The sequence below is a fragment of the Acinonyx jubatus genome, chromosome E2 (assembly GCF_027475565.1).
Source record: "Acinonyx jubatus isolate Ajub_Pintada_27869175 chromosome E2, VMU_Ajub_asm_v1.0, whole genome shotgun sequence".
Classification (NCBI taxonomy): domain Eukaryota; kingdom Metazoa; phylum Chordata; class Mammalia; order Carnivora; family Felidae; genus Acinonyx; species Acinonyx jubatus.
Genome location: NC_069396.1, coordinates 55,863,097 through 55,878,528, shown reverse-complemented (window position 1 = coordinate 55,878,528; position 15,432 = coordinate 55,863,097). Strand labels below are relative to the sequence as shown.

The 15,432-nt window shown below is 39.4% G+C and overlaps 1 protein-coding gene and 1 pseudogene across 1 annotated transcript; both read right to left on the bottom strand.

Moving 5' to 3' along the window:
- The window catches only part of LOC113593346 (KRAB domain-containing protein 5-like), a 90,799-nt pseudogene that overhangs the window by 70,169 nt on the left and 5,198 nt on the right, over positions 1-15,432 (bottom strand).
- Positions 12,258-14,286, bottom strand: LOC106982563 (zinc finger protein 420-like). Its single transcript, XM_027037418.2, is given in 2 exon segments — positions 12,258-13,337; positions 13,340-14,286. Coding segments are annotated over 2 exon segments (1,344 nt in total). The 5' UTR covers positions 14,238-14,286; the 3' UTR covers positions 12,258-12,891.

The window sequence follows — 15,432 nt, the reverse complement described above, 5'->3', positions numbered from 1 at the left end:
CAGGTAGAGAAGTAAACGTTTGCAACCTCTAAAAACATGGCATTTCATTAAGTAATGAGGACACAGCTTCTAAGCTAAGTCCTGACCAAATTTACCTCAGAAACAGCCATTTCTTCCTCTCCTTTCTCCTCTTGAGTGCTTTCTGGTGTGATGTTATATGAAGAAATCACGTCTGTAGGACTTTAAAGGCCTCAGACAGCCTCTTCACCTGTTCTTATCACCTCAAAAGCATAAGAATCTTGAAATTCAGAAAACGCCGCCTTCTTCTTGACTTTGTCACAGGAAAGATTCAGGAAAACTGAGCTCCTGTGTGGACATTTACCTGTGAGTTTCTCCTAACGGATTTCAGATGTCCTCCCCTCTCACAGACAGCCACACATCATGCCATAGCTCAGGGAACATGGGCTGCAGTGACCTGCCCCTTCCAAGTCCACGCCAAACAGTTTATCATCATCTCTTCTACTGAAAGGCGAATGCAACCCTCCCAAGTAGTTTGCGAATCCTCATGCCTTACCCTGGTCTCACCTGAGAATCACCTGGAGCTCATAGTTAAAGCAGCACCGGTGCTCTCACCCTGATCAACAGACAGACTCTGGCAGAGGGCAGAGGTGATGCTGGTTCCTAAAACTCACCAAGGGATGTTTATTGTAAACCTAGGCTGATAAGCAGTTCTGTGCTTTGAAGTTTTCATGTGCATATAAATCATGTGGTCTCCAGGGCCCATAAAAGAAACCGTGATTTTGTAAGTTTGGAATGGGGTCCATGAATGAGCTGGAATCTTTCACCAGTTCCTTGTTAGTGCAGATGATGTTCCCCGAGACTTATAATTAGTAGCACCTCACGAGCGAATGCAGACACAGCACACTTGAGCCCCCCATAGCCACCATCTGACTCAACACAAACAACTCTTGCTTCGTTTCCAGGGAAGAGGTTACCACTTACTTTCTTCTTTTGTGAGTTTACTATTGGTTCCCAGCAAAGACCACCATCACCATCCTTCAGAACAACATTTTACATTGCACTAGGTCACTTTCAGATTTCCAAATAGTTGTTCTACAGGTATGCATGTTCCACCATTTGATTTGAGCTTTTGCTGACAGAAACATACTGCTTTAGTAAAGTACTGGACTTAAAAGGAAGGTTTTCCAAAATGGTTTATATCCTTCACCAGTTTGGGCAGTGAGATTCTCATTACACACAGTTGTCTCAATTTGGGTATGGCCTTCCTGATACTGTTGATAAACTTCACTCTTTCCATCATTGTCCTGATTTATCAGGACAGTGTAAATTCTCAAGGGCACTAGGTTTATATCTACTCATTGACATGTGTTGACAAGAAGCTTCTATGCACGATGTTGTCAAAAAGCTCAGGGTGCCATGGGAAGTTACAGCTGAAAGATATCAAATAACAGGAGGTAAAATTCCACTTATTACTCTCACAGAATGTGCTGACATCTAATCTACATCCATAAAATCACTCAGAGAATGTCAGCAATGTGGCTGAGAAGGAATCATGAGAACATCATTCCTCCATAGACACATAAACTTGCACATGATGCACTGACCACATAGCATAATAGATAATACTATAGTATTGTGCCATAGCACAAATCACTTTCTTCTACCTCAAATACTCAGGTCAAATACTATATGAACCCAAAATTATCAGCAAGAAGGAAATTCAAACATAAAACAGAAATGAACAAAGTAGGATACAGCAAAACTAGGAAAATATAAAGAACAGAAACACTTGGTTTTCAGAACAAATGAACAAAACTGACAAACCTTTAAATCAGGAAGGAAAGGGAGAAAGAAGACAACTACAATCAAAGTGAAGAATTGAAGGCAGGCACAGTATAACTGATACCATAGAGATAAATATATTGCAAGAGGTGACAGTAGAGAATTACATGCCAAGATAGATATTGAAAAATGAGAATAAATTTCAGAAATATAGAACCTATCTGCACCCCCTTGTGAAGAAATATTTTTAAAAATCTCCACTGATCTACATATACTAAGTAGATGATAAAAAATTAATTAAAATCAAAATCAAAAACAAAAAACTTCCCAAAAAGGAAAAGTATTTATCCAGATGAATGAACTGGATAATCCATACAAACATTGAATGAGAAAATTGTTCAAATCTCCTCAAACATTTCCAAGGAGTAAGAGAAGGGAGATTAAGAACACACTCTCTGTGACACCAACATTAATAAGTTATCAAAACATAGGAAGACATTGTAAGTAGAGATGAAGAAAATAATTTAAAAAATAGTATTTTAAACCATAAGCAAGTGGGAATTCTTCCTGAAATTCAAGGGTGTTTCAGCACATGGATAACCGTCTGTTTAAAACTGCACATTAAACAATGAAGATCAAAATGACATGATATTAAGTGATGCAAAACAGGACGTGAGCTTATTGGACATAATTTTATGGTTAGAAATACTCAATAAAGCAGGAATGGAAGGAAACAACCACGACCTGATAAAGGCCATTTATGTACAGAAAGCTGAAATCTCACATATTCCATAATAAAATAAATCTCACATATTCCATAATAAAAGACTAAAAGCTTCTCCCATATGAACAGAAACAAGGTAATGAAGTCACGTCACCATTTCAATTCAACACAGCAATGAATAGTCTGTTCAGAACAACTGGGCAAGAAAAAAATAGATTAAAGGCATCGCAAGTGGAAAAGATAAAACAAAATGATCTCTGTTCACAGAAGACATGATCTATAGAAATCCTGATGTGAAATAAATTTAAAACATGCTGGGTGGAAGGATGATATAGAATCTCCACTCCCACCAGTCAATATCCTAACAACAGAAAGGTGAGCCCTTCCTTAACCGGTGGAAACAGATGTGATATGGGCTTGGAGGGGCCAAGGAGTATTCTTGAGATGTTTGGGTGCAAAAAGCAGTTTTTAATAAAGCATGTAGTCTCCTGGGCAGGAAGACCTACACAGTCATTTTGAGAGGACATTGATTATATACTTTTAATCTAGGGAGTAAAGACAAAGTTTCTAAAGAAATTTTCATACATTAAAGAAAATGAATAGGATCTTGCAAGTCTGGCTATTGTCAAGGCAAAGGGTCTCTTTACCTCTAAAAAAGCATTAAATTAAGGCACTTGGGAATTCCTAGAGGAATGTCATTCTCTGCAAGTCTCAAGAATGTATCAGTTGTGCTTCAAGTTGAAGGAAAGTTAACTAGAGAAAGCACGAGTGGGGAATAGCAGAGAGAGAGGAGAGAGGAAAAATACCAAGCAAGGTCCACAATGTAAGCCCGGGAGCCCAACGGGGCTGGAACTCATGAACCACAAGGTCATGACCTGAACCAAAGTTGGCAATTAGCCAGTTGAGACACCCAGGTGCCCTGATTTTGACTTAGTTCAGACTCCATGTGATTCCATACAGTATTTTTTTTTCCTGTGCAATTCTTATTTAATTCAACAAAATATCCTCCAGTTTCTATGAGCTACACGCAGGCTTCTCTATGATGGACCACTTTGGCAGGAAGATTAGAGTTAATAAGCAATCAAAATTAAGCGATTTCATGAAAAATGTTTACTTTTCCCCACTCTCTAAAAATAATATACATAGAAAAGCTGCCCAGGATGAGAGCAATCACCATACATGACCACATTAGGATAGAAGCTAGGTATGGTCGACACGGAGGAACCCACTAAGGACTATGTGAACAAAGGTTTCTGTCCTATTGTCTCAGAGTGGCCCAGAAAATAATTGCTTACCAAATATTTACTTTTTCATCTTCCTGTGAATTACATTCTTTCCCTTGGAGGCCCTAGACTTCTGATTCTTCCCTCCTCCTCTTCCTTCTTCTCCTCCTCCACTGTCTTCTCCTCCTTGTCTCCTCTTCAAAGACATATATACCTTCCTTTTCCTTTCTTTGCAATTTTCTTGTGTTTGTGGAGTCTCCATACATATACTATTAAATTTGATTTTCTCCTGTTTACCTCATGCTACTTGATTCTTGGTCAACAGTGAGAACTTCCCATGAGGTTCCAATTCATGCTTTTGTATATTCTTCCAAACCATATTTAGCTCTTTTATGCAATCCATGTTTTGAAAGAAAAGTAAACAGAAAGGCAGGACACAGCATCTATATTCTGGGGGAAATATGGGACACCTATTTTCAAGTACTAAAGTATGATGATTAACTCACATACATGTTCCTGAGGTACCCACCACAACACCATGTGACCTGTGTGTGTGCACAGAGTAAAAGCTCAGCAAACACTGCCTTAATGATGTATCTATGTTACGTTCCAAATACAGGCTTTCTCAGACTAGAACTGTTCCAAATACTGTAATGGGTACATACATCTAACTCACTGATCTCTGTTCTCTAGCTTATGGCTTGACTAATAGTGGCTTCCTTGAGATTTCAACAGACCACTGATGCTGGGGAAAGAAGGAACCTGATGTTACTAGAAGATCAAGCTTGACTGTGGTAGACAGTGGCCTTTTCTGATGCCAGCAAGTCTTAGGATCATATCGAGAATCATTCAGGACTGTAGCACTGTTTCCCCTACCTATCAATGCTGAGTAGTTCTGTGACTCCCCCCTTAAAACTCCCTGCTTGCTATGAGACTTTAGATTTTCTACAACTCCTGCTTCCAAGAACTAAAACAGTTCAAATATTATAGCTTTCTAATAAATCTCATCAGGTCCCTATCTCTGAACGTATTCTGGTGCGTCTAGGCCCTTTGAAGATCATCTCCAATATCTACTGTAACATGTGACATTTTAAAGTTATGCCCACCATGATTACATCATCCAATATGCCTGCCTCCATAACTGTCACTGATCAAGGGGTGGGGAGTCACGGTAATCATTATCATGCTTCTCAGTAACACACGGAAATTCAATTAAGTCATAAAGATTAAATAGCATTTCGTGAATCCTCAGAAACTCACCACATTTGCCAATTCCTTATTTGCATGACATTTATTCATCAGATGATGCCACCAAGAGCTGCCTGTGACTTCGGAGTTTCAAAAGGGAGCCACTTCGAGTTCCCACCTTACACTGGAAAGAGATCTTTACATTTTCTTACTTTCTATCCCTTTCCTACAACATTAAATAATATAAGATAGGTTAACATTGGTATTGGGATAACACTTGGTACACATCATTAAAGACAATTATGTTTTAGTAATGAAAATGTATTAAGTTCACACATAGACTAAGTTATGCATTTCAAATCCACTCTATAACCATTGTTCAAAGTCTAGAATACAAGCCTTCAGAAAGTATTTGTTGATAAAATGACTGGGAATAGACACTTCCATAATTTCTCAGCCTGAGGTCATTCTTTAAACATATGTATGTGTAATTGTATGCATTGTGGTAGAGTTGGTTATGCTCTAATATCTCAGAAGATTTCATCATTTCAACCACACCAACTGACATTCTCTAACTATTGCTGTGATGAAGATATACCAGTGCTTCACTGCATGCCACCTCTTGTTTCCTTAAAGACCAGTTGGGAAATTATTTTCTCCATAATATTCAAGAAGATTTTTAGTTTGGGGCGCCTGGGTGCCTCGGTCAGTTGGGCGACTGATTACAGCTCAGGTCATAATCTCGTGGTGAGTTCGAGCCCCGTGTCAGGCTCTGTCCTGAGAGCTCAGAGCCTGGAACCTACTTCTGGATTCTGTGTCTCCCTATCTCTCTGCCCCTTCCTTGCTTGCTCTCTGTCTCTCTCTCTTTCAAAAAAAATAAATAAATAAACAATAAAAAAAATTTCTTTAAAGATTTTTAGTTTTAATATGGGGAAAAGAATGATGTTCTCAACACCTGTGTCATGAGAACTGACATCAATGTCTTCACCAAAAACAGCATCTCCATGGAGATTTTCTTTATATATTGTGTATTGTGTTGTCCTTCATCTTCCATGGGAAATGACACACGAGTCACACCAAATGAAGAAGGGCATGTTGTATCTTTGATGCATCAACATCAGCCACATAATTTTCTGAAACCACTCACAATAAATGAATTTTGGAAGTAATTTGAGAGTAGAAATATATTAGTATTTGCTAGTCACAAGGGTCAGATAGGGTTGAGGTGGGAAAGAAACAAAGCACACACTGATATTAATGATGCCATGCAAAAATTGATCCATTTAGAGTTAGCTGGAGGAAGATGGCAGCGTAGGAGGACGCTGGGCTCACCGCGTCCTGCTGATCACTTAAGATTCCACCCACACCCGCCCAAATAACCCAGAAAACCGCCAGAAGACTAGCAGAACGGATTCTATGGAGCCAAGTGTAGATAAGAGGCCCACAGAAGAGGGTAGGAAGGGCGGAGAGGCGGTGTGTGCTACACGGACTGGCAGGAGGGACCCAGGCCAGAGGGGCAGCCCACTGGCAAAGCAGAGCCCCCGAGTCTGGCTGGCAAAAGCGGAGGGGCCAGACGGAGTGTGTATTGACAGCAAGCGGGACTTAACATCTGGAAGGTTATAAGTTAACAGCTCTGCTTGGAGAGCAGGAGGGCTGGAGGACAACAGGAGGGAGAGTTGTTGAGCCCCAGATGACAGACAGAGCTCAGCTTGGCGGGGAAGAAAGGTGCTCACCAGTGCCATCTCCCTCTCCCATCCCCCAGCCAAAATCCCAAAGGGAACCAGTTCCTGTCAGGGAGCTTTCTTCCACCAAGCAAACACCCAACGCTATGCTTCTGCGGATCTATCCCTCTGGCAACAGGTCTGACTCCCTCCCGGTGCCGTAGGGCCCCTCCCAAAGCGGGTCACCTAAGGAAGAGCGAGCTGAGCCTACCCCTCCTGCCCCTGTGCACCTTGCTGATCCACCCCAGCTAATACACCAGATCCCCAGCACCACAAGCCTGGCAGTGTGCAAGTAGCCAAGATGGGCCACACCACCCCACAGTGAATCCCACTTTAGGAGAGGGGAAGAGAAGGCACACACTAGTCTGACTGTGGCCCCAGCGGTGGGCTGGGGCAGACATCAGGTCTGACTGCGGCCCCACACACCAAAACAAGTTATTCAAGACAGCACAGGGGAAGTGCCCTGAAGTTCTGCACCACTCCAGGGACTATCCAAAATGATAAAACGAAGAATTCCCTTCAAAAGAATCTCCAGGAAATAGCGACAACTAATGAACTGATCAAAAAGGATTTCAACAATATAACAGAAAGTGAATTTAGAATAATAGTCATAAAATTAATCGCTGGGCTTGAAGACAGTATAAAGGACAGCAGAAAATCTATTGCTACAGAGATCAAGGGACTAAGGAACAGCCAGAAGGAGCTAAAAAATGCTATAAATGAGCTGCAAAATAAAATGGAGATGACCACAGCTCGGATTGGAGAGGCAGAGGAGAGAATAGGTGAAGTAGAAGATAAAATTATGGAAAAAGAAGAAGCTGAGAAAAAGAGAGATAAAAAAAATCCAGGACTATGAGGGGAAAATTAGAGAACTAAGTGATGCGCTAAAGAGAAATAATCTATGCATAATTCGTATTCCAGAGGAGGAAGAGAGAGGGAAAGTGCTGAAGGTGTACTTGAAGAAATAATAGCTGAGAACTTCCCTGATCTGGGGAAGGAAAAAGGCATTGAAATCCAAGAGGCACAAAGAACTCCCTTCAGACATAACTTGAATCAATCTTCTGCACGACATATCATAGTGAAACTGGCAAAATACAAGGATAAAGAGAAAATTCTGAAAGCAGCAGGGGATAAACGCGCTCTAACATATAAAGGGAGACCTATAAGACTCGTGACAGATCTCTCTACTGAAACTTGGCAGGCCAGAAAGGAATGGCACGAAATCTTCAATGTGATGAACAGAAAAAATATGCAGCCGGCAATCGTTTATCCACCAAGTCTGTCATTTAGAATAGGAGAGATAAAGGTCTTCCCAAATAAACAAAAATGAATGAATTCATCACCACTAAACCAGCCCTACAAGAGATCCTAAGGGGAATCCTGTGAGACAAAGTACCAGAGACATCGCTACAAGCATGAAACCTACAGACATCACAATGACTCTAAACCCATATCTTTCTATAATAACACTGAACATAAATGGACTAAATGTGCCAACCAAAAGACATAGGATATCAGAATGGATAAAAAAAAAAAAAAAAGACCCATCTATTTCCTGTCTACAAGAGACTCATTTTAGACCTGAGGACACCTTCAGATTGAAAGTGAGGGGATGGAGAACTATTTATCATGCCACTGGAAGTCAAAAGGAAGCTGCAGTAGCCATACTTATATCAGACAAACTAGACTTTAAATCAAAGGCTGTACCAAGAGTTGAAGAAGGGCATTATATAATAATTATAGGGTCTGTCCATCAGGAAGAGCTAACAGGCATAAATGTCTATGCACCAAATATGGGAGCCCCCAAATATATAAAACAATTACTCACAAACATAAGCAACCTGATTGATAAGAATGTGGTAATTTCAGGGGACTTTAATACTCCACTTACAACAAGGGATAGACCATCTAGACACAGGATCAATAAAGAAACAAGGGCCCTGAATGATACATTGGATCAGATGCACTTGACAGATATATTTAGAACTCTGCATCCCAATGCAACAGAATATACTTTCTTCTCGAATGCACATGGAATATTCTCCAAGATAGATCACATACTGGGTCACAAAACAGCCCTTCGTAAGGATACAAGAATGGAGATCATACCATGCATACTTTCAGACCACAATGCTATGAAGCTTGAAATCAACCACAGGAAAAAGTCTGGAAAACCTCCAAAAGCATGGAGGTTAAGGCAGTCCTGAGAGGAAATACATTGCAATCCTGGCCTATCTCAAGCAACAAGAAAAATCCCAAATACAAAATCTAACAGCACACCTAAAGGAACTAGAAGCAGAACAGCAAAGACACCCCAAACCCAGCAGAAGAAGAGAAATAATAAAGACCAGAGCAGATATAAACAATATAGAATCTAAAAAAAAAACAGTAGAGCAGATCAATGAAACCAAGAGTTGGTGTTTTGAAAAAATAAATAAAATTGATAAATCTCTAACCAGGCTTCTCAAAAAGAAAAGAGAAAGGACCCAAATAGATAAAATCACCAAAGAAAATGGAATTATTACAACTAATCCCTCAGAAATACAAGCAATTATCAGGGAATACTATGAAAAATTATATGCAACAAACTGGACAACCTGGAAGAAATGGACAAATTCCTAAACACCCAGACACTTCCAGAACTCAACCAGGAGGAAACAGAAAGCTTAAACAGACCCATAACCAGCGAAGAAATTGAATCAGTCATCAAAAATCTCCCAACAAATAAGAGTCCAGGACCAGATGGCTTCCCAGGGGAGTTCTACCAGACGTTTAAAGCAGAGATAGTACCTATCCTTCTCAAGCTATTCCAAAATTAGAAAGGGAAGCAAAACTTCCAGACTCATTCTATGAAGCCAGTATTACTTTGATTCCTAAACCAGAGACCCAGTAAAAAAAGACAACTATAGGCCAATATCCCTGATGAATACGGGTGCAAAAACTCTCAATAAGATACTAGCAAATCGAATTCAACAGCATATAAAAAGAATTATTCACCATGATCAAGTGGGATTCATTCCTGGGCAGTATGGCTGGTTCAGCATTTGCAAATCAATCAATGTGATAAATCACATTAATAAAAGAAAAGATAAGAACCAAATGATTTTGTCAATCGATGCAGAAAAAGCATTTGACAAAATTCAGCAACTTTCTTAATAAAAACCCTTGAGAAAGTCGGGATAGAAGGAACATACTTAAACATCATAAAAGCCATTTATGAAAAGCCCACAGCTAACATCATCCTCAATGGGGAAAAACTGAGAGCTTTTTCCCTGAGATCAGGAACACGAACGGAATGTCCACTCTCACTGCTGTTATTTAACATAGGGTTGGAAGTGCTAGCATCAGCAATCAGACAACAAAAGGAAATCAAAGGCATCAAAATTGGCAAAGATGAAGTTAAGCTTTCACTTTTTGCAGATGACATATTATACATAGAAAATCCGATAGACTCCACCAGAAGTCTGCTAGAACTGATAAATGAATTCAACACAGTCGCAGGATCCAAAATCATTGTACAGAAATCAGTTGCATTCTTATACACCAATAATGAAGCAACAGAAAGACAAATAAAGAAACTGATCCCATTCACAATTGCACCAAGAAGCATAAAATCCCTAGGAATAAATCTAACCAAAGATGTAAAAGATCTGTATGCTGAAAACTATAGAAAGCTTATGAAGGAAATTAAAGAAGATATAAAGAAATGGAAAAACATTCCGTGCTCATGAGTTGGAAGAATAAATATTGTTAAAATGTCAATACTACCCAAAGCTATCTACACATTCAATGCAATCCCAGCCAAAATTGCACCAACATTCTTCTCAAAGCTAGAACAAGCAATCCTAAAATTCATATGGAACCACAAAAGGCCCCGAATAGCCAAAGTAATTTTGAAGAAGACCAAAGCAGGAGGGATCCCAATCCCAGACTTTAGCCTCTACTACAAAGCTGTATTCATCAAGACAGCATGGTATTGGCACAAAAACAGACACAAAGATCAATGGAATAGAATAGAAACCCCAGAACTAGACCCACAAAAGTAGGGCCAACTAATCTTTGACAAAGCAGGAAAGAATATCCAATGGAAAAAAGACAGTCTCTTTAACAAATGGTGTTGGAAGAACTGGACAGCAACATGCAGAAGATTGAAACTAGACCACTTTCTCGCACCATTCACAAAAATAAACTCAAAATGGATAAAGGACCTGAATGTGAGACAGGCAACCATCAAAACCCTAGAGGAGAAAGCAGGAAAAGACCTCTCTGACCTCAGCTGTAGCAATTTCTTACTTGACACATCCCCAAAGGCAAAGGAATTAAATGCAAAAATGAACTATTGGGACCTCATGAAGATAAAAAGCAAAGGAAACAATCAACAAAAGTAAAAGGCAACCAACGGAATGGGAAAAGATATTTGCAAATGACATGTCGGACAAAGGGCTAGTATCCAAAATCTATAAAGAGCTCACCAAACTCCACACCCAAAAAACAAATAACCCAATGAAGAAATGGGCAGAAAACATGAATAGACACTTCTCTAAAGACATCCGGATGGCCAACAGGCACATGAAAATATGTTCAACGTCGCTCCTTATCAGGGAAATACAAATCAAAACCACACTCAGATATCACCTCACGCCAGAGTGGCCAAAATGAACAAATCAGGAGACTATAGATGCTGGCGAGGATGTGGAGAAACGGGAACCCTCTTGCACTGTTGGTGGGAATGCAAATTGGTGCAGCCACTCTGGAAAACAGTGTGGAGGTTCCTCAAAAAATTAAAAATACACCTACCCTGTGACCCAGTAATAGCACTGCTAGGAATTTACCCAAGGGATACAGGAGTACTGATGCATAGGGGCACTTGTACCCTAATGTTTATAGAGGTACTCTCAACAATAGCCAAATTCTGGAAAGAGCCTAAATGTCCATCAACTGATGAATGGATAAAGCAATTGTGGTTTATATACACAATGGAGTACTACGTGGCAATGAGAAAGAATAAAATATGGCCCTTTGTAGCAACATGGATGGAACTGGAGAGTGTGATGCTAAGTGAAATAAGCCACACAGAGAAAGACAGATACCATATGTTTTCACTCTTACGTGGATCCTGAGAAACTTAACAGAAACCCATGGGGCAGGGGAAGAAAAAAAAAAAGAGAGAGATTAGAGTGGGAGAGAGCCAAAGCATAAGAAACTCTTAAAAACTGAGAACAAACTGAGGGTTGATGGGGGGTGGGAGGGAGGGGAGGGTGGGTGATGGGTATTGAAGAGGGCATCTTTTAGGTTGAACGCTGGGTGTTGTATGGAAACCAATTTGACAATAAATTTCATATATTGAAAAAAATAATTTATCCATTTAATCTTTTGAGGCATAACAGCCTATACATTATGTTTAACTTTGTATTATTCCTTATCATCAGTATTTTGATGTATGTCTAAATAGAGAGACTGATGTAGTAGTTTCTCCTGTGAATTCTGTGACATTTATTGACATTGGATGCTCAATTAAATATTTCTCTAAATATTTATAACTTTCAAGTTACCTTCTTTTATGCACTGTCTGGTGTTGGCTAAAGTGTTCTTTACTATGAAGGCCTTTCCTCATTCATTAGGTCTGTAGGATTTAATCTCATGTGTTTTTTGGGATATTGATTAAGGATTCAATTCCACTTAAAAGCATGGCAACTTTCTCTACATGTTAGTTTCTCTCCTGAAAGATAGCTATGATCTTGAGCAAGTTGTGAGTTCCAGCTTTGGTTGGACACATTCTTTACCTCTGTAATGTTTCTCCTCAGTATAAAGTCTGAGATATTGAGAAGGGTTCAGTAGTCACAAAAGTTTTACCACATTCTTCACATTTAAAGTTTTTCTCCAGTATGAATTCTGTGATACAGAATAAAGCTTCACCTCTTATTTGTAAGCTTACCAAATTCTTATATTTGCAAAATCCTCCCCAGTATACCTTCTCTGGTCAGGAGTCAGGGTTTAGCATTGCTTAAACACCTGGCCACATGCTTTAGTATTCAATGGTTATATTCCAGTGTAAATTTTCCAATGTAAAGTAAGGGGTGAGCAGTCCACAAAACATTTTTCAAATTCCTTAAATTTGGAAGATGTACTCCAGTATGAATCCTGTGATAATGACTAAAGTTTGAAGAGTGATTAGAGACCTTATTACATTCTTTACATTGTTAATATTTCTGTCAAGTATGAATTCTGTGATGTTGAGTAAGTTGTAAGGGTCGGGTAAAGACCTGGTCACATTCTTTACATTTGTAAAGTTTCAATCACTATGAATTCTGTGATGTTTAATAAGGTGTGACTGTTGGCTAAAGGCCTTGCTACATTCTTTACATTGGTGAGATTTCTCTTCAGTATGGATTCTGTGATGTCGAGTAAGCTGTGGATAGTTCTTAAAGGCCTTGCCACATTCTTTACATTGGTAAGGTTTCTCTCCAGTATGGATTCTGTGATGTTCAGTAAGCTTTGAGTGATGGATAAAGGCCTTGCCACATTCTTCACATTTGTAAGGCTTCTCTCCAGTATGCATTCTGTGATGTTGAATAAGGGATGATTGCTGGCTAAAGGCCTTGCCACATTCTGGACATTTGTAAGGTTTCTCTCCAGTATGGATTCTGTGATGTCCAGTAAGATCTGAGGTGCAGGTAAAGGCCTTGCCACACTCTTTACATTGGTAAGGTTTTTCTCCAGTATGAATTCTGTGATGTTAAGGTATGAGTGCCACTTAAAGGCTTTGCCACGTTCTTTACATTGGTAAGGTTTCTCTCTGGTATGGATTCTGTGATGTTCCTTAAGGTATGAGTGCCATTTAAAGGCCTTGCCACACTCTTTACATTGGTAAGGTTTCTCTCCAGTATGGATTCTGGAATGTCGATTAAAGCCTGAGGGCCAAAAAAAGGTCTTGCCACATTCTTTACATTGGTAAGGTCTCCCTCTAGTATGAATTCTGTGATGTTGAATAAGGCTTGAGGGCCAGTTAAAGGATTTGCCACATTGTTGACATTCCAAAGATTTGTCTCCAGCATGAATTCTGTGGTGTTTAGTAAGAGGTGAGTCTTGGGTAAAGGCCATCCCACCTTTTTTAAATTTGTAATGTTTCTCTCCAGTATGGATTTTCCTGTGTCCATTTAGCAATGACCCATACTTAAAAGTTTTACCACATTCTTCACATTTGTAAGGTCTCTCTCCAGTATGCACTAGGTGATTTTGAATTAGTGTTGAGTGCCAGTTGAAGGCTTTGCCACATTCCTTACAAACGTAACCTTTCTGTCCAGCATGGATTGTCTTATTGATATTAAGTCTTGATGACTGACTAAACATGTTCCCAGGTTCATTGCATGTGTACGGGTTTTTTCCCACAGGACTCCTCAGATGATCACCAACATTGGAGGACTGGTTAAGAATTTTCCCACACTCAGTATATTCAGAAGGATTCTCTCCCAAATGTATTCTCTTCTGTCTAATAAGGTTTGAGCTTTGATAAAAGACTTCCCTACATTTAGTACAGTCACAATGGTTCCCTGGCAAAGGAGTCCATAGATATTTATTAACATTTGAATCCTGGTTCAATATTTTCTCATATTCACTGCAATGAGCAATTGTTTTCATTGAAAATGCTGTGGTTTTGTTGTAAGGTCAACTGCTCAGGGAAGGACCCCTCAAATGGATACCACTTACCATTTTTGTCTTCCTTTTTCAATCTCTGGCTTTCAGAAATATTTGACTGAAAGGTTAATGCAATCCTATTGTCAAAATGGTGCAAAGAAGTATTTTCAGCATGGGCTAGGTCACTTTCCAGATTCTCCAAATTTTTGTTCTGCAAATATGTCTGTTTGACCACTTGATTTGAGCCTTTGACTATAGAAGCAAACTGCCTTGCAGAAGTAGCCATCTTAGAAAGGGTGGTTTTCCAAAATGTTTTATATCCTTCACGGTTTTGGGCAGTGAGACTTGTATAATGGGCAGTTGTCTATGTTTGCATATGTGCTCCATGAGATCTTTGTTGCCTTTGTCTCTCCCCAACACTGTTCCAGTCTATCACTAAGCATCCATTCTCACGGGCACAATGTTTACATCTATCCACTAACACTCTTTGGAAAGAAGTTTCTCTGCACATTTTTGGAAGGGGGCTCTGGGTATCATTTGAAGATACAGCTGATAGGTAATGGATAAAAGTAAAATCATCTCACTTTCTGCTGTCAGATAAATACAATTAATATTTCTTATCCACAAAACTGAAATCAGAGAACTTTCACTTCAAGAAAAATGAATCATTAGTCTTTCTACCATACTCAGATTGTATTTGAATTTAATCCCAAATATGTTTTTATAAACTTACTGTTGGCATATTTTACAACATTGATGGTGTTTGTTTATTTAGAAATGAAAAGTTTTGGCATGCCTGGGTGGCTCAGAGTGTTGCACATCTGACTCTTGGTTTCAGCTGAGGTCACTGTCTCACCGTTTATGAGTTCCAGCCCCACATCCCGCTCTGCACTGACAGTGTGGAGCCTGCTTGGAATTCTCTTGTCTATCTTTTCCCTTCCTCCACTCTCTCTCTCTCTGTTTCTCAAAATACATGAAAAAAAAACTTAAGAAAATGAAAGTTTTCTGCTTGCTTGATTCTAAAGAAATGATTACACCCTTAAATTCTGTGTAATAATGTCTTTTAAGTGCTTAATTCATAAGGGTTTTCATTAGAACTTTCCATGGTTGATATTAATATACTTTACAGTTTTACTGTCCATGAAGACATGCCAATAATTCCAAATGTTTGCTTTTTTCATGAGTACACAATCAGAGT